The following is a 19,170-nucleotide window of genomic DNA, read 5'->3' as shown; positions in this document are numbered from 1 at the left end:
CAAAAGGAAGATAGGATGAGCGAAACCATTCTGGGTTGGGGGTGGGGGCACGGCCACAGAGGAGGAAACCGTCCTTTAAGATCTGCCTCCAGACGCAGAAAAGGGAGACAAGTCACGAGTGACAGCCTTGGCAGCGAGAGGGGACCTCCTCTTACTAGTCCGATGAGGGTGAATGAAATGCTGAGGGTTAGATGCCTTTTTCGTTTAATGATCCAGGTGGGATCGGGTTGTCTTTCCGAGGAGTAGCGTGGGTGAATTTTCAGAACTAAAACCCCAGCCATGCACCTGTCTTGCACGCGCCTCCATAATGCCTCGGGTTTTCCGTTGGTACCTAAAAATAAAAAAATAAAAATAAAAGGAGGGCACAACAGTCCGTGCTCTAGGACCCCAGGCCCTGTGGAATCGGGAGGCTGCCCCGTTGCGGCTTGGGCTTGTCAGAAGGGCTGGACTCCATTTCCCAGCGGACACCGCGGCACTGTTCACGCCCCCTTCGCTCGGCGCGCTCCCGTGTAGGTGAGACGGCGGCCGCGCCTTCCGGCATCGGTCCCCCGCGCCGTCCTTGAATTGGTAGGCTCCACCTCCGGGGCAGCAGGCTTTGCAGTCCAGGCTGCTGGGCACTTCCAAACCGCTAGCGGGGGGAGGGAGGGTGAGGTGTGGGGGACGCTCAGAGAGTCTCTGGAGCAGTGTTATCTTGAGAAGTCGCCTCCAGATTAATCCACATCTCGTCGAAATAGGCTCTATTACCGTGTGAAATTAAAATCCCTTCGTGCAACCTAGACAAAAGGTATTCCTTTGGGTTCTCCCCGTGGTACGCTTGGCGCTGGGCTGGCCCAGCGTTCCCCATCGCCCTCCCACTCCCACAAGGATAGGTGCGTGCGTAGCCTCCTTTCTCCCGAGGTTAGCTCCACCCTTCAGCCCTTGGCTTGGTGCAGCCCTGTCCCCCCACGGTGGTGCGTGGTACAGCCCCCGGCCCCCTCAACCTCCCCCTCCCTCACTGGCTCGGAGTGGTACGCGCCCCCCGGTGTAGACACGGAACTGGCGCGCGCGCTCGAAGCGGCGCTGGAACCGGCGAGCTTCGGACACTCAGCTGCCGGGGGCCGTCTGGCTGGGCCTGGCCGGTTCCCCAAGGATCGGGAGGTAGGAAGGTCCGGGTCACAGTGGGTCCTGGGAGGGTATTTGGGACGGGGCTCCCCGGGGGAGATGGATTTTGAGAGGAAACAGGGGCTCTAGGGGGAAGCCACCTTTGGAGAGGCCCTAAAGGAGATGGGGGGCGTGGGGTCTGGAGGGGGACGGGGGGGGTTCCTGAGGGAAGGAGGCGGGGCTAGAAGGGAGGGCGCTCGGAGCCTCGGAAGAGGTGCGGGCTGCGGGAATGGGCTTTCTCAGCTCGCGGTGGCTGGACTCGATTCCGGCCCGGCTGGCTGGTGGCGCTGGTTCGGGACGTGGGCGGGGGAGAACTGTCCAGCAGGTGAGGGGGCGGGCAGAGCTGTCTTGCCGGGGACCGAGCCGGGATAAGCACCTGGCGCGCGCGCGCCGTGTGCACCTTATATTTGATCACGGGTTGGAGATCATGTTTGGTTTTTTCGAAAAAAGAAAATTTTTTTTGGTGTTTCAAAACTGGCTTGTTAGAGAATCGAGATACCATTTCATCTTTTCTGCAACTGCTTCCCTCCTCATCCTCGCGCATCTTTAAATTCTTCCTCTTCCTGTCCTCGCCTCTTTTCCAACCCTGCCTATTGCCTGCCTTATTGCTCTCGTTCTCCCCCACGCTGGCCGGTCTGTGCTGATGCGCTTGCAAGGTCACTGCCTGGGTAGGAGGGGAGAGAGCCTTCTGTTGTGCTCACGTCAGCAAAGATGTCATCTCGCTCTCCGGTTCCTGTGGTTTTACTATGACATTCTGCCCCAAACGAGAGACTAATCCAAAGCGTTGCTAAACCTGGCCATTTGTAGGGTGAAAAGACATAGAGAACTTAAACGTCTGTGGATTCTAAATCTGCATCTGGATGGAGTGGATGGGGAAGCAGATAGGTATGCGTTTTGAGCTTGATGCCTTTGGAACGTAGGAGCTGAGAACCAGGGACTCCCTATTAGTAAACATGGTTGAGGCAAAAGGCAGAGTCTGAGTCTGGTTGATATGAAGACAGGATGTGAGTTATAGGTGATGTTAGTCTTTATGGGGAGGGGAGAGAATGTGGAAGAAAGCCTATCTTTGCAATCAGAATAACCAGAGTGGCTGTTGATGAGATATGAAGTGTGGCTAAAAATCTATCCTATCACTAGGGCTGGAATAGTCACAAGATCTCAGGGTCCTTGTCGTTCCGGAGGGAGATGGACATGGTAGAGCGTGATAATGACTTGAGCTTTATCAAATGATTCTCAGTGGCAGGGCTGAGATCCCACTAAGGCTAAAGGCCTGATGCCCTAATATATTAGTAGAAGACACTTCAGGTGTGATTGTTGAGATTTTGGCAGGAAAGGGCCCTTGGTTTTCAGTGTAAACATAGATTTGAAGGCTTAGCCTTGAGCTCTGGCCCCATAATTTCTGTTTTATTTTAAGATACATCGGCTCTCGCCCTAAGCAATTTTCATATAATTAAAGAATTACACTTTTTACACATGTCCCTTTTCATTTTTCTATTTCCCCTCCCTTTCTTACTCTGCTTGCAAGGACCAGAGATCAACTTTATAACAGTGCCCCACCTTCTACAATTTGCTCACGACTCCATGGCGCTGGAGAGAACCAAAGGACTTTTTGGGTGGTAATGATAACCTAAAATGAGCATATGGTGTGCATAGAAACTCGGTTTGCGTTGCATGGGAAGAAGAGATCTCTCTCAAAATCCAGAACTTAGAACAAAGTATAAACTAAAAATAGATGGGGAGAAGATAACGTAATAATTAGCAGGTGCTGTCAGTGGAAGAAGTGTCTCTAGATTCAAGGAGAATGAATTGTTATGGGCCCTGGACGACTCTGGAGTAGCAGCTGCTAGCACTCTGTGGTCACCGAGCAGGGGAGGGGCTGTGGCTATGCTATAAATAGTCCTGGGTGCCTGAGTCGCCATGGAGACAATACGGAATCCTATTACCTGCAGCTCCTCTATTGGGAGCAAGAGAAGGGAGGGAGCAGTATTTTGAGGATTCAAGAATATTGTGGAGCAGTCTCTTTATTATTAAGCAGGGAAGAAAAAGATAGAACTCATTATCTAAATCAAATAGAACCTTAAGCATACAGGGATTATGCACGTCTGGGTGTGGGAGTGCACGGGAGTGGCATGTGTGTATGTAGTGTAATGGGAATATCTGTGCGTGTAGCAAAGGAGGTCTTAGTGTGACCATGTGTGGAGTATAGAAGTAGAATCCTGTATGCACTGAAGATAGCCTTGTAGTGGAGTGAAACATTTTGCTTAGAGAAGTATATGGAGACCCAATAGGACATAAATTATAATTAAGACCATATAAGCTTTTCCCGCTTTTTGGACTATGGTTTACAATTCCTCTGAGCACCTCTCCCTGTTCTTGCAGGAATTCTGTTATTTCTGCATCTAATTCTTCATTTGTGTAAGAGGTACAAGGACAAAGTCTTATCTGTGTGTATTGTATCGCTGATTCCAGTCCTGGGACTAGAATAGAGAAAAACTATGATTCAGCACCAAGGGCAGAGCTAGTAGCGGTAACCCGTGGGCCCCTTTCTTGCTTGAAGAGGGAAGAAAAAATGGTTTAGGGAAGCAATTGGGACATGGATTTTCTTCATCTGAGAGTGCACAGGGTAGAGTAGCCCTCTGTTGTTATCGTCTGAGTGCATGAAGTATACGGTTTTTATGGTAGTTTCACATGAAGCTGAATGTAGAATGTTAGAGCAGAAAATAATTAGGTTTTCATCCAGAGGTAGGAATACAGATTAGTGCTGATTAGAGTCTGGTTGGATCCTGATACCCTGGAGTTGTCCTAAAAGTGACTTAGTTTTTGTTATCATAATGACTGAATCCAGATGAGACTAACGGGTTCTGTTTTTTCAGAAACAGAGCACCAGGAGTGAGGCTGGAAATGGGCTGCTTTGTAGGGATGGGGGAGGTGAGCCATTATTTATCCTACTTCTTGACATTTGGCTCTGTGAGTTCATAAGCCTTGACCAAGCTCTGGACTAGGAAAAGTGTCATGTTCTCCCATCTTTAGAATTAAAACAGAAGCCCTTCTGACATCCGACCCTGGCTGGAATAAAGCTGAGGGGGATGAGTCCCTTGGGCACAGCAGTGGATTTTATCAGTACTTTTTTCCTATTGGACTTGAATTTTCAGATAACATCAGAATTCCTCCTGGGAACATTGACTCCTTGTGTGGTGCCTTGAAGTTTCTCTGAGATGAACTGGTGAATTTGGAACCATGGTGCAAAAGAAGAAGCTCTGTCCTCGGTTACTTGATTATCTAGTGATCGTAGGGGCCAGGTAACTAAGAAGAGACTAGTTTTCATCTTGTCACATGCAATGACCACAACATGTGTAATTACTCGCCTTCCCGACACCCACATTGTTTTGCATTCCTCACTCTTCCCCTGTTATTTTATCATGACAGGTGCCAGTTGTGGAAACAGCAGTCAGGTGGATTGAGAGTCTTGGTCCAGAGAAACAGAGACAGAGCAAAATTGCTCTTATCTAGCATCTCTGTGTTCTTGGGCAAATGTGCTCTGTACACCTCAGTTTCCTGATTTTGTAAAAAAGAAAAGTAGGCTGTGCTCTTTACCTATATACCCTCTGTTGGTAGTTCGTTAGCTAATACACCTTTTAAATTCCTAATCATCTGAAGGCATTAGTAATAATTCTGTTGCTGCAATTTTCTTTGCATTTCAAGATTAGTATCTTCATAATAGTACAGATCTCATTTAGCCTACCTGCTGAATACTGCAAGCCACACCCATGTTTTCCAAGGTCCCACAGTTAGGTTACTTTATCCAAAATAGCATTTTGAATTTCATTTCTGGACCATGGTGAACATCTGAAATGGCATCCTATCCCTTCAGGCTGCTAAACTTGCCCTTATGTTCTTCAGGCACCCAAGCAGTGATAGTGTGGCCCAGACTCCTGAATTACTACGGCGGTACCCCTTGGAGGACCACTCCGAGTTTCCCCTGCCCCCAGATGTAGTGTTCTTCTGCCAGCCCGAGGGCTGCCTGAGTGTGCGGCAGCGGCGCATGAGTCTGCGGGATGACACTTCTTTCGTCTTCACCCTCACTGACAAGGACACCGGAGTCACTCGTTATGGCATCTGTGTTAACTTCTACCGCTCCTTCCAGAAGCGTATGCCTAAAGAAAAGGGGGAAGGTGGGGCAGGGTCGCGTGGGAAGGAAGGACCCCGTGCCACTTGTGCATCAGAAGAGGTTGGCACTGAGACTTCAGAGACTAGCCTGTCCTTGCAGCCCCCCAGTGCTGACCCCGCTCCCGATGTGAATCAGTCTCCTCGGGTCAAACCCCGGGCCAAGGCAGGGAGCCGTTCCCGCAATAGTACTCTGACGTCCCTGTGTGTGCTCAGCCACTATCCCTTCTTCTCCACCTTCCGAGAATGTCTGTACACCCTCAAACGTCTCGTGGACTGCTGCAGCGAGCGGCTGCTGGGCAAGAAACTGGGCATTCCTCGAGGCATACAAAGGTACAGTCTGCTGCTGACACTCAGGAGAGAGGGAAGCAGTTAGAGATGAGTCAGTCTGTGAGGGGCGGGAAATTTCCTCTGAAGCCTGAGGTCCTTCGTATAGCTAGAATGAAGTGTTGTCTTAGACGGTGTTGTACGTTTAAGCATAAACTTTTGTTAAAAGAAAGAAATCGGTCAATCATTAAAAAACATAGCCTACGGTCCTTCATATACCTCTTTAAGCTTATTGTATTAGTCCTTTCTAAGGGAAAAGTGCTGCAGAGTTAGACTTCCTAACATCATAGTGTTTGGAGTTCGATGTTTCAGGCAGGCAGGAGTATAAGTCCTCCTATGTATACATTTTTACATTTGTTCTCTTGTATATACCCTCCAGCCCTAGCTGAGCCCCAAGATCGGGCTTTTCCGATATCATCATTTTTACCGTGTGGCTACTGTATTGTGTTGCGGTAGGGTATCAGCTCCTGGTGCTTATGTGTCTGTTTTCTGCTGTCTGCTCCTCAGGGACACTATGTGGCGCATCTTTACTGGATCATTGCTAGTGGAGGAGAAGTCAAGTGCCCTTCTGCATGACCTTCGAGAGATTGAGGCCTGGATCTATCGATTGCTTCGTTCCCCAGTGCCCATCTCTGGGCAGAAGCGAGTAGACATTGAGGTCCTACCCCAGGAGCTCCAACAAGCTCTGACCTTCGCTCTTCCAGATCCTTCTCGATTCACTCTGGTGGATTTCCCACTGCACCTTCCCTTAGAACTTCTGGGTGTGGATGCCTGTCTTCAGGTGCTAACCTGCATCCTATTAGAGCACAAGGTGAGAGAGCCAGCTTTCTAGACCTTTAAGGACAGGGCCTACATTTTTTTCATCTTTTTGTCCCTAGAAGGTAACATATGCCAGGTATGCAGCAGGCACCCTCTAGGTGTGGGCTGATTAAGGTACTCTTAGTGGAATGTATTCAGAGGGTCTGCCACTCAGTTGAATTATCCTTAACTAGACTGACCTAATTCTCTGGAAATATCAGTAGTTCTGTTCCAGTAAGTGGTCCTGGAATTGGGGGAACAAGAACCAGGAAGGTAAGGCATGGGGCAGAGATCACTGTGAAAGCTGTGTTCGTGGGGCCCTAGGCATGGTGAGATGGAAATTAAATGGTAGCGCTGGAAACTGTTTTCTCATCATCCCTGTTATTCCTGCTGTTGAATGATCCTTGTGGGATGGCTTGTGGCAGGTGGTGCTACAGTCCCGAGACTACAATGCCCTCTCCATGTCTGTGATGGCATTTGTGGCGATGATCTACCCACTGGAGTATATGTTTCCTGTAATCCCACTGCTGCCCACCTGCATGGCATCAGCAGAACAGGTGAGTTTCAGGTGCTTTCTGGCTTTGTCACCTCTGTTTTCCAGCTCTGTCCAGCTCTGAGGGAGATCAGTGCCGAGAAGTTGTAAATCAGTACTCATCTTCTGTCCCTTATTATAACTTATTTGTCTGTAAACCATGACCTAACTTGAACTGATTTGATGTCAAAACTTGTGTTATTGGGTGCCTGGGTGGCTCAGTGGGTTAAGCCGCTGCCTTCGGCTCAGGTCATGATCTCAGGGTCCTGGGATCGAGTCCCGCATTGGGCTCTCTGCTCAGCAGGGAGCCTGCTTCCCTCTCTCTCTCTCTCTCTGCCTGCCTCTCTATCTACTTGTGATCTCTCTCTGTCAAATAAATAAATAAAATCTTTAAAAAAAAAAGTGCTATTTTTGGTTTTTACTTTCAAAGTAAATGTTGGGGCGCCTGGATGGCTCAGTTGGTTAAGCATTTGCCTTCCACTCAGGTCATGATCCCAGGGTCCTGGGTTCAAGCCCCATGTCAGGCTCCCTGCTCAGTGGGGAGCCTGCTTCTCCCTCTGCCTGCCACTCCTCCCTGCTCAAGCCGCCCCCCAAATGAATAAATGAAAAATTTTTTTAAAAAGTAAATCCTAATAATTATAGGTTTCTGGCTACACTGTTGCAGGTGTTATATAATGTACAGAATATATACTGTTACCTCTCTAAAATCTGAAAAATTGTGAATACAGAAACACACCTACCCTCAAGAGTTTTGGAAAAGAGATTGTAGACCTGGATTTCCTTATCTAAAAAGATCCTGATCTTTAAGTGATCGAAATAGGTTTAGTTTTTGTTTCTTACCCTCTTTTTTCTTCCCACAGCTGCTGTTGGCTCCAACTCCGTACATCATCGGGGTCCCTGCCAGCTTCTTCCTCTACAAACTGGACTTCAAAATGCCCGATGACGTATGGCTGGTGGATCTGGACAGCAATAGGGTGAGGTTCTTGGCCGAGGGACTATAGATTCTAGAATAGGATTGTGTTTTCTTTTTCTAGATTATTCCCAGGAAGGTCCTCAGTTAGGTGATTTCTCTTGTGTGACTCATTGAAACAATTTTTTTAAATGCTTAGCTTTTGCTTTATTGGCTTAATAGGCCCTGGTTAGAACTCAAAGGAGTGTCAGATTTAGTTTTGCCGGAGTGAAGTGCTGCCCTGCATCTGGGAGCAGTAAGGCGGTTGTGATTGTGGGAACACGACATACAGTGTAGCTCACCTGATGGTTCTCCTGGGCTGTGGTTTCTAGTGAGAAAGTGTCTTTCAGTGCAGACTTAAAATGCATAATAATATTCTCTGGCATGAGTACATTCAGACTTCAGCAGGAACCCTTGTATGTGTTCGTTGTAAAACTTTAAAAATACAAATACGTGTAAATAAATAAATAAAAACCACAGTTCTCTAGCATGTAGAGATAGTCACCAGTAACACCAAGGTGTATTTCTTTTTATTTACATATGTGTGTATCTTAAATATATGTGGATACGTGATATACGTGCTCACATATGGGTGAAAATACCGTGCATACAACTTGCTATTTTTGTTACCTCCTCTACGTAAGAGTAACTCCTGAGCAATTAATTCCAAGGTCGTGCCTTTTCTTGTTTTTCTGGTGCAGGTGATTGCCCCCACCAATGCAGAAGTGCTCCCAACCCTGCCAGAACCAGAATCATTAGAGCTGAAGAAGCATCTGAAGCAGGTGGGTGAAGAGAGAAGAAAAGGAAGGGAGCAGTGGCTACTCTAGGGCAGCCTGGAGGCTGTATCTGTTCCAAGAGCCACTTTCCTTTCAGACATGAAGTGGATTAGATTTTCTTAGCTAAGAAGAGGTGTGTCCCATTTCTGGGTATCAGGATGAATCTCAAAAGGGCTTTTAGATTTTTTTTTTTTTTTTTTAAGATTTATTTATTTTGAGAGAGAGTGTGCATGGGGAGGGGGAGGAGCATAGGAAGAGAATCTCAAGCAGACTCCCCAGTGATTACAGCGCCCAATGTGGGGCTCGATCTCACAACTCTGTGATCATGGCCTGAGCCAAAACCAAGAGTCAGACATTCAACCCACTGAGCCACCCAGACGCCCCTCATGTCTGCCATTCTTTATGGCCTTAGAGCGTTCTGTCTGTCTTGTAAGGAAGGAGCTAGTCATTTGGACAATCTGACTTCTTTCAGATTTTCCTTTTGAATTGATCTCTAGGTCCCTGTAGAATACTTTCTTCAAAAATTCCTCTCTTTGAGTAATCCTTTCAATACATTTTTCATTGATTGATTTTCTTCCTCTTCTGCATGCTGAGCACAGTACCTGAAGGTAACATGTGGCAAGGCCCCATTCCTTCTTCCTCTTGTGTGTGTTATGTAGGACCACCAGTAGACAGCTCCATATTTCTTTATAGGAATCCTTGTTCTCATTTGAAGGGTCTTCAGGAACCTCTGTGTTGTCTTAGCTGCTCAGCCGTACCTCTAGATATCTGTTTGGGCTTAAATGGGTCATTCTGTAGCATCCCTCTCCCTCTCACTTGCTTCATCCCTACTGATGTAATATGGTGTCTTGTTACTGCCGGGACTGGTGAGGATTGCAAGTTGAGAAAGTTCTCTGCCTGCCTTTGCTGTGTTTTCATTCTTGATGATTGCTTTAGTATGACTAATAAGATGGAGAGGTTGATATGTAGAATTGTACTTCAAATGTTTATAGGAGCTAAGATCCCTGGGCTCATTAATCCTGTATTCTTACCCCTGCTACTTGAAATGCGATTCACGGACCAGACCAGGAGCATTACCATGGCCTGTGGTTGTTAAAAGTGCAGAATCACCCCAGATACATTGAACCAGAATCTGCATTTTTAACAACATTCCCAGGTGACTCCTGTGCTCATTAATATTTAAGAAGCCTTACTGGTCTAGACTGAAAAACATTTCATGACTAAAATAAATTTGGAAACTATTGCCCTGGGTTCTGGATTTGATTAAGTTGCCTTGAGCCAGGTTGGCTTAAACTGAAAGCCTGTATAGCTCAGATTATCTTCTGAAGGTTAAAGCATTTGGATTCATATGTCAAAGACTCTTTCCTAGGAGATGACTGTCTAGCTACCCAGGAATCTGCACTCCATAGGGGATTTCCTGTTGTTCCGCAGGCCCTTGCCAGCATGAGTCTCAATACCCAGCCCATCCTCAATCTGGAGAAATTCCACGAAGGCCAAGAGATCCCCCTTCTCTTGGGAAGGCCTTCTAGCGACCTGCAGTCCACACCTTCCACAGAATTCAACCCACTCATCTATGGCAATGATGTGGATTCTGTGGATGTTGCAACCAGGTACGACCAAGTTGACTGGATAATCGCGTGCTCTTCAGCTGGGTTCTGCTCTGTCAGTAGCTGCATGTGCCACCTTAGTGAAAGCAAAGAGAAGTGCTGGTTCCTCATACTCTCAGGCCTTTTAGACCTTGAGTGCAGAGAGACTGATGCTTGTTTAAGATCCTTCTCCCCGGGAAGTGCTGGCTTGGGGAGGTGGTCTGAGACCTTGGACTGCAGCCGGCCTTTCGGTGCAGGGTGCGGGGCTCGGATCATCTCACCATCCCCTTCTTCCCCAGAGTGGCCATGGTCCGTTTCTTCAACTCCCCCAACGTGCTGCAGGGCTTCCAGATGCACACACGTACCCTGCGTCTCTTCCCTCGGCCCGTGGTAGCTTTTCAAGCTGGCTCCTTTCTAGCCTCACGTCCCCGGCAGACTCCTTTTGCTGAGAAGCTGGCCAGGACTCAGGCTGTGGAGTACTTTGGAGAATGGATCCTGAACCCCACCAACTATGCCTTCCAGCGAATCCACAACAGTGAGCACACCTGCCCTACCTTCTGCCTTTGTCCCCTGATGGCCCTTCCCTTTGCCTTTTCTCAGCTTTGACCTGCCCCTTCCCGTTCGGCTTTAGACTTTTTCCTATCTTTCTTTTATGCTCTTCTTGTTTTTTTTCTCCTTGTTGCTAACTCTGTTCTTTCTCTTTGGGTAGACATGTTTGATCCAGCCCTGATTGGTGATAAGCCGAAGTGGTATGCCCATCAGCTGCAGCCTATCCATTATCGAGTCTATGATAGCAACTCCCAGCTGGCTGAGGCGCTGAGTGTGCCCCCAGAGCGCGACTCTGACTCTGACCCCACTGATGACAGGTGAGCCGCAGAACTGCTTTTTAAGGTACAAAGGAGGCTCTCACTGGCCTTTATTGAGCACAGTGGCAAAGTCTCATAGGACTTAGATATTGGTCTTTGAAGCCATCGTTATATTTTTGTTAATCGTTTTGTGTTAGCTTACTTATTTTATTTTATCTTGTTTCCTGGCCTCGAGTTAAGAATACACCTCTTAAAAAAAAAAAAAAAAAAATACACCTCTTTTTTTTTCCCCCCAAGGTTTTTTTTTTTTTTTTTTTTAAGATTTATTTATTCATTTGAGAGAGAGAGAAAGAACACACGGAGAGGCAGAGGGAGAGGAAGAGAAGCAGACTCTGCTAAGTGCAGAGTCCAAGTTGGGGCTTGATCCCCTGAAATCATGACCAGAGCCGAAATCAAGAATTGGACCCTTAACCAACTGGGCCACCCGGGCATCCCCTCCCCACCCTTTTTAAAAAGTTTTAAATTTTAATTTCAGTATAGTTAACATATAGCATTATATTAGTTTCAGGTGTACAATACAGTGATTCAGCAATTCGACACATTAGTCAGTGCTTATTGTGATAAACATATTCTAATCCTCATCACCTGTTTCACCCCCCCCCCCCCACTCCGGTAGCCATCAGCTTGTTCTGTATTAAGAATTTCTTTCTGGAGTGCCTGGGTGGCTCAGTGGGTTAAAGCCTCTGCCTTTGGCTCAGGTCATGATCTCAGGGTCCTGGGATCAAGCCGGGCATCAGACTCCCTGCTCAGCGGGGAGCCTGCTTCCTCCTCTCTCTGTCTTTCTCTGTCTGCTTCTCTGTCTACTTGTGATCTATCAAATAAATAAATAAAAACCTTTAAAAAAATTCTAAGAATTTCTTTCTTGGTTTGTCTTTTTTTTTTTCCTTTGTTTGATTGTTTTGTTTCTTAAATTCTGCATATGGGTGAAATCATATGGTATTTGTCTTTCCCTGACTTATTTCACTCAGTATTATACTCTGGTTCCATCCATGCTGTTGCAGATGCCAAGATTTCTTTTTTATGGCTAAGTAATACTCCTGTGTGTGTGTCTGTGTGTATGTGTGTTTGAGAGTCCTTGTTTTTTTATTTTTCCTAATGCTGATCACTGATTCTTTTCCCTTCCCCTTACTTCCGTTGTATTTTTATTTTTGTTTCTATTTTTGGGCTCTTCACTCTGCAGTGGCAGTGATAGTATGGATTATGATGACTCAAGTTCTTCTTACTCCTCCCTTGGTGACTTTGTCAGTGAAATGATGAAGTGTGACATCAATGGTGATACTCCCAGTAAGTGTACTTGGGGACACTGGCTGGCTCCGGGCAGGGTTTGGGGCTCTGGGACCGTGCGGTCTGTACCTCCCCCCTTGGGTTTCGGCAGATGTGGATCCGTTGACGCACGCGGCGCTGGGGGATGCCAGCGAGGTGGAGATCGATGAGCTGCAGAACCAGAAGGAATCCGAGGAAGCGGGCCCAGACAGCGAGAACTCTCAGGAAAACCCGCCACTGCGCTCCAGCTCCAGCACCACCGCCAGCAGCAGCCCCAGCACCATCATCCATGGAGCTAATGCTGTGCGTGGTGACTTGGAAGGGTGGATGAGGAGTGAGAGCTATTACTGGGCACGTGGGCCGCACCTGTGTCAGCAAGTCGAGGCGGAAGCTGTTAATTTGCCACTTCACATTCTCCCTGTCTTCCTCTCCATGCGTCTCCTCGCGTAGAGCCTAGGAGACCAGAAGGAGCTCACTGGGCTTTGTTCAGGACTTTGCTAAGATCCCCCTTGCATAGTTTGTGGGCACAGAGACCAGGGATGTCACAGAGATCTTCTCTCTCGCATTCCCTTAGGATAGGAGATGGGAACCTGATAGGCCTGGCTTGGTCCTGCTAAACTGAGAACACAGGAAGGTATCGCTGGGCACCGGGTGACTCGTTTTTATTTAATGTGGCCTTTAGGAACCTGCCGACTCAACGGAGGTGGACGATAAGGCAGCAGTAGGCGTCTCCAAGCCCCTCTCTGCCATGCCTCCCAGCATTGGCAAATCGAACACGGACAGGCGCCAGACAGAAATTGGAGAGGGGTCAGTGCGCCGGCGAACCTGTGACAATCCATACTTCGAGCCCCAGTATGGCCTTCCCCCTGAGGAAGATGATGATGAGCAGGGGGAAAGTTACACTCCCCGATTCAACCAACATGTCAATGGCAATCGGTGAGAGCCTGGGGATTCCTTCTAGATGGGTGACTGAAGGACCACACTGCAGTGGACCCCGGGTGAGGGTTAATCAGAAAGTTGGAGAAGTCCGAATGCTCTGGTTGCCCTCCGTCCCAGGCTGGTGCTTTGATCTAGGCATATACGAGTTGTGGGAAGGGAGCCGTGATGGCAGTGCAGGTCAGGCCCACACTCCCAAGACTAGGTACCCTTGCCTGGGGCTCACAGGTGCCACTGTGCATTCAAGGGCTCAAAAGCTGCTGCGGCCCAACAGCTTGAAACTGGCAAGCGACTCCGAGGCAGAGTCCGACTCTCACGCGAGCTCACCCACCTCCACCATCTCCAACAACAGCACCGAGGGCTTCGGGGGCATCATGTCTTTTGCCAGTAAGTGCCTTTAGCTCTCCCGTCTCTGTCCCGTTTGGTCTGCAGTAGAGCCTGACCATGGTGGGTGCTGCTTAGAACCTCAGATGCAGGGCTGGACTGATGGTATCGAGCCCCAGTCCAGCTCGTTCGGGTGACAGTGAATAAGGTATTTTTCAAGGGAGGACGGTAAAGGACAGGGACAGATTAGTCTCTGTCCCCAGAGGTTTCAGTCTATCTCAGGTAAGATAGCGGTCAACTGAGAGTCGTTGTACTAAACGTCATATATTTTGTGGAAATACAATGGTCAAATTGGATTTGGGTTCTGTATCTAATACCTTTTTTGCCTGGTGAAGGACTTTTTCATGAACACGCTTGGAAATTCTGTATGAGGAATCTATATGAGGTTGACTTTTGTGCCTAGAGAATATTGCCAGAAATGCGGGGTGGTGTCAGTTAAAGATTAAGGACAGACCAGGGACCAGAGGGAGCCTGCATCAAGGATAAGTATGACTGAGTTTTTTCAGAAGCCAGGTAAGGGCAGCATCAACTTCTGACCAAAAGTGCATAAAGTCAGCTTTCACACTGAGTTAGCGGTTGGTGAGAGACTTGGCTGTTACCATGGGAGGTGGTCAGAGAAAGTTGTTATTGGGTTTTGAACAATCCTGGCAGTTGCCCCTTTGGTTGCCCTAAATTATAGACTTGGTCCTTTCTGTGGTAGATCAGAAGTACCAGGGTTATGCTTGAAAAGGAAGAAGATGGAGACGATGGTACAGTCATCAGCTTTGATTCTCTGTGCTCCTAACTCATTGCTCTCACACCCTCCCCTTGACAGGCAGCCTTTATCGAAACCACAGTACAAGCTTCAGTCTTTCAAACCTCACACTGCCCACCAAAGGTGCGCGAGAGAAGACCACACCCTTCCCCAGTCTGAAAGGTAACTGCAGCCCTCCTTCCGCCGAACCAGGATTCTCTGGGAGATATTTCAGGCCTATGGGTGCTTGTCAGGAACCCTGTGTATGATGGCTCATTTGATCTGGCTGTGGCCCCTCATACCGCTTCTCATGGCTTTCACTGCACATGATGGGCTCTGACTGGTTTTCAGATGGGAATGGTCTTTGTAGCTGGAGAGGAGGCTCTGCTGTGTCATTTAGGATAACAGCGGCTGTGCGATAACTGCTTCTGGGGGGATCCGTAATGAACATAGGGGTCATGAACTGCCACCAATCATCTGCCGGCTTCTTGCTGCATGAGCAGAGGAGGGCTCCATCCCAGATAGCTGGCCTGCCAGGGCATGGTTGCGAGAGCCTGGTACTGTTTACAGAGCCAAGAAGCCTCTCACTTTGGCTTCACGTCGATGGGCCCTGTGGGTGGGCCAGGTAGTACTGGTTGGCTTCTAAGAGCAGTTATAACCTTATTTGATTTTCATTTGTGAGCTCGGAGGGTCTGAAGGGCTCTTCGGAATTTATTCTCTTGACGTTTGTTTTCTCTAGATATTGGGCTGAATATTTAATTACAGTAGAGAGCATAGTGAGAAGAGCTCCGTATATATATTAACTGACTTCTCTCCCCAGTGATTAAAAACTCCAGCAATCGAAGGAGTGTTCTCTGATGGGGATGGGAACATAGGGTAGGTGGGCACAGAGACGTGATAGCTAGAGGTGTCGGGGGCTAACTAGCACTGTGGCACAAATCCACACACGACTCAGTAGCTTAGGAAAAGGGTTAGTCACTGGCTTCATGTGATGTCATTGGGGAGGAAAGCGGTTGAAATGCCTTCATCGCATGCGGATGCCTCACTCATTTGCTGCCCTTCTCGCTCCCATCCACCTCCCATCCTCACAACCCCACCCCACTTCCCATGACAGCATCTGCAAGATGGGTCTCCTCTCTTGGCCTACTGGCAGGCCCTCTGGACCCCGGTGCGAGATGTTTCATGAAAACCAGCAGTCCCTCTTTCATGCATGTGCCTGTTCAGTTCCTGAAGGTCCCTCGTGTCATTTACCCTGCCCCTGGCTTTTAGAGACCATAGCCTTAAGGACGGTCTTTCCTAGAGCCTTGGTGGTTTCCTGATCTCTTGGCTTCCAGCTCTGAGGTGCCTGAGAACTAAGGTTATGTGCACTAAGCTTTGGGAGAATCCTCAGGTGGTCTGACTTACAGCTCCATTGAGGGGAACAGGGGTTGTGGTATCACGGTGCACCTACTAACTGTGTATTTTGTGTCCCAGTATTTGGGCTAAATACTCTAATGGAGATTGTTACTGAAGCCGGCCCCGGGAGTGGTGAAGGTGGGTCTTGCCCGTGAGCTGTGCATGATCTTTTTTTTTCCTAGCATCTTCCGTGCCTGCCTGAGGGCCATCCTCCGCACGGAGCAAGCAGTGTCCCATGAGTGACCTGCCTTGCCCCTCCCCCGTGACGCCCGTGCTTGCCCGTGGGGCGCTGCTGGTGCATGTGGAGTGGCCTGAGTCTCCATCCCCACCTCCTCCACATTGCCATGGCTGGTTTCGACCTATGCGTGATGGCCCGGGGCCACCCTCGCCCAGCCCTTCTGGGGAGTGGGTGTGGAACATGGCTCCCCAGGGCGGTGCTGACGCAGGCAGCAGGACCACAGTAGTGATGTCTATCATTCCTACCTTCCTGGCTATAGGAAACAGGAGGGCCTTAGTGGACCAGAAGTCATCTGTTATTAAACACAGCCCAACAGTGAAAAGAGAGCCTCCATCACCTCAGGGTCGATCCAGCAATTCTAGGTAATAAATGGCTGGGCTATTTCCAAAGTTCTGTGATAGAGGTAGCGATTCCTGTGCCGCCCTCTAGGGATGCTCAGGAGTGGGAGAGCACCTCCCAGTTGGGTAGATGAAATCAGTTCTCGCGCACACTGCCCATTCTGACTGACTCCCCACGCGACCGTAGTAGCCCACACCGGCGAGGAGAATGGAACCACAGTGCTGGGTATGCGGCGGGGTGGAGGGGGGCAGGGAGTGCAGGGGGCTTGGACGTCTGGAGACTTGGTTTGTGTTCTGCCCCTGGAGGCAAGCATCTAGTCTGGCGGAGGCTGGTGGGTCGGGATGGGGGGGTGCTCCACACAGAAGCTGATGACCACAGAAGTGGTGTGTGGACCCCACAGTGAGAACCAGCAGTTCCTGAAGGAGGTGGTCCACAGCGTGCTGGATGGCCAGGGCGTTGGCTGGCTCAACATGAAAAAGGTGCGTCGGCTGCTGGAGAGCGAACAGCTGCGAGTCTTTGTCCTGAGCAAGCTGAACCGCTCAGTGCAGTCAGAGGATGATGCCCGGCAGGACGCCATCCCCGACGTGGTCAGTATCTGGGGGCGGGGGGAGCTGGCATCAGTGGGAAGAAGGACCTGGACACCAAAGGTAGTTTTGCCAACTCTAGGCCCTGGCTTATCGTTGTAGGAGGTCAGTCGGAAGGTATACAAGGGAATGCTCGACCTGCTCAAGTGCACGGTGCTCAGCCTGGAGCAGTCCTATGCCCACGCGGGTCTGGGGGGCATGGCCAGCATCTTCGGGCTTCTGGAGATTGCTCAGACCCACTACTATAGCAAAGGTAGGGATCCCACCGGCTGGGCGAGCGCCATCCACAGCTCTCCCACTGATCTCCAAGGAAAGGGAACTCATTCTTTTACAAGTTCCTCAGGGTCAAGCTTGCTTCCTATCAGGCTTTGGGATTTATTTTTTTAATGCATGTTTGTCTGTAGTGGGTACTTTCCAGTCACGAAAAATAAGACGTCCACTTTTCTTTCCTTGCATTTCTTCCATTCTCCATCCTCCTGTAGACTTTCTTCTTCCACCTCACTCCCATAGCTCGATTCCCACTCACCGTGTCTGTTTTGACCTCTTCCTCTATTTGATCTTTTCCTAGAACCAGACAAGCGGAAGAGAAGTCCAACAGAGAGTGTAAATACTCCAGTTGGCAAGGATCCTGGCCTGGCCGGGCGGGGGGACCCAAAGGCGATGGCACAGCTGAGAGTTCCCCAGCTGGGACCTCGGGCACCAAGTGCTGCAGGAAAGGGTCCCAGAGAACTAGACACCAGAAGTTTAAAGGAAGAGAATTTTGTAGCATCTGTTGGTATGTATCACTGTGTTTGGTGTGGTGGAGGGAGGGTTGTGGCTTCTTAAATACCTCCCTCCTTTCAATTCATCCGGACTCCTGCCTTTCTTTTCCCCATGCTTTGCTTTCCAAAGAGGGAGACAGGTCTGCGTCCATTTCTGATGGTGTTTCTTTGTACTTCTTTATACCTTACGCCAGCTTTACACGCCTCCCCCAACCTACATCTTAGAGGAAGGAGGGAAGTTTTGCTTAGAAGGCCAGTGAGGTTTAGTACAGGGAGTCTGAGCTCTGTTCCTGCTGCCTCTTTTTATTTATGTCTGGATTTCTTCACAGTGGAGGGCCATGTGAGCTCCTGGAAGCTGTAAGGAAGTTTATAGATACATCTTTGGTCTATAAAATTATGATTATCTGGGCCAGTTTGCCTCCATCCAGCCATGACACTACCCTCAAATTTGCTTCTCTGGGGGGGTGTCCAGCAACCCCGTTTCCCTGGACTCCAGACCTCAAGGTATAGATTTCTGAATCAGCTTTTCTTTAACCCTTTCCTTCCTGGACTTGATAGAGAGCTTATTTATGTGGAGTGTTTCTCCATTCCCGCTAAGGCAGTGCCTTAGTGAGCTCTCTGGGTGGCACCTGCATTTGACTCTCTCTGTACTTGACCTTGAGTCATCTAGGTTGTGCGTCTTTCTTTTTCTGATTCTGTTTCTGCGGGCAGTGTGCTTCTAATGGGTCCTTCTTTGCCACACCATTAGCAGTTGTTTTATGCTTCCATAAATGAGGATGAGGCATTAGTTTCCTTCACTGGGGAGCTCCCCTTCTCTAAGCCAGCAGAACAGTGTCCTAGAGGCGGTCACTGCTGCCTTCCTCCTGCCTGATGTGATGTTCTAGAAAAGGTCCCAGCCCACAAGTCTGAAGCCTGAGGTTTTAGTCCTGTATCTGTTTCCAGCTGGGAATGAGCCTTTGGGCAAACCACTTCCTCTCTCAGGGTCTCTACCTCCTCATCTGGGAAACTAGGAGATCTGATTAAGTAGATATACTCAGGTTCTTCCAGGAAAAGAATCCATCATCAGTATTCTCTCTTCTTTACCCCAACAAAGATGCCGTTCTCTGTCATCTTTCACGCTCTCTGTCACCTTTACTGGAAGCGTTTTTTCCCCGTCACTGGCTAAGAATGGGTCACTTGGCAGGGCAGATGCTGATTCTGAGGGTAAATCAGATTTTTTGGTAGAGGCAAGGAGGGATGCTGACTGCCTGCCTGAGTGGCCTCTGTCCAGTCCAGCAAATCTCGCAGATTGATGATCATGCTTCTGAACCCCTTTGGCTGCTTGAGGTGATCATCTGTCTTGTCTGGAATCTTTAAAAATTGTCATTGCCCAGCTCATTTGGCAGAGATAGCAGGGCGT

The 19,170-nt window shown here is 48.8% G+C and overlaps 1 protein-coding gene across 46 annotated transcripts in view; it reads left to right on the top strand.

Annotated features, from left to right (window-relative positions):
• Positions 1-665: 665 nt before the first annotated feature.
• Positions 666-19,170, top strand: part of MADD (MAP kinase activating death domain) — a 40,810-nt gene continuing 22,305 nt past the window's right edge. For 9 of the 46 annotated variants that reach the window (XM_046015508.1, XM_046015481.1, XM_046015505.1 and 6 more), the window contains exons 1-20: positions 835-1,137; positions 4,293-4,439; positions 5,041-5,637; positions 6,139-6,442; positions 6,855-6,986; positions 7,822-7,935; positions 8,612-8,692; positions 10,118-10,296; positions 10,572-10,807; positions 10,982-11,138; positions 12,319-12,422; positions 12,514-12,704; positions 13,084-13,337; positions 13,585-13,724; positions 14,536-14,637; positions 15,928-15,987; positions 16,347-16,449; positions 16,827-17,013; positions 17,113-17,263; positions 17,579-17,785. In XM_046015508.1, coding sequence (XP_045871464.1) covers positions 4,378-4,439; positions 5,041-5,637; positions 6,139-6,442; positions 6,855-6,986; positions 7,822-7,935; positions 8,612-8,692; positions 10,118-10,296; positions 10,572-10,807; positions 10,982-11,138; positions 12,319-12,422; positions 12,514-12,704; positions 13,084-13,337; positions 13,585-13,724; positions 14,536-14,637; positions 15,928-15,987; positions 16,347-16,449; positions 16,827-17,013; positions 17,113-17,263; positions 17,579-17,785 — 3,361 coding nt within the window. In that variant the 5' untranslated portion in view covers positions 835-1,137; positions 4,293-4,377. Of the gene's footprint in view, positions 785-832; positions 1,138-1,446; positions 1,466-4,048; positions 4,069-4,292; positions 4,440-5,040; positions 5,638-6,138; positions 6,443-6,854; positions 6,987-7,821; positions 7,936-8,611; positions 8,693-10,117; positions 10,297-10,571; positions 10,808-10,981; positions 11,139-12,318; positions 12,423-12,513; positions 12,705-13,083; positions 13,338-13,584; positions 13,725-14,535; positions 14,638-15,927; positions 15,988-16,346; positions 16,450-16,826; positions 17,014-17,112; positions 17,264-17,578; positions 17,786-19,170 lie in introns of those variants that run through there. The other 37 variants (XM_046015491.1, XM_046015496.1, XM_046015488.1 and 34 more) reach the window with 12 other exon arrangements.

Source organism: Meles meles, chromosome 8 (assembly GCF_922984935.1).
Source record: "Meles meles chromosome 8, mMelMel3.1 paternal haplotype, whole genome shotgun sequence".
Classification (NCBI taxonomy): Eukaryota; Metazoa; Chordata; class Mammalia; order Carnivora; family Mustelidae; genus Meles; species Meles meles.
This window is presented reverse-complemented; position numbering and strand designations above follow the sequence as displayed.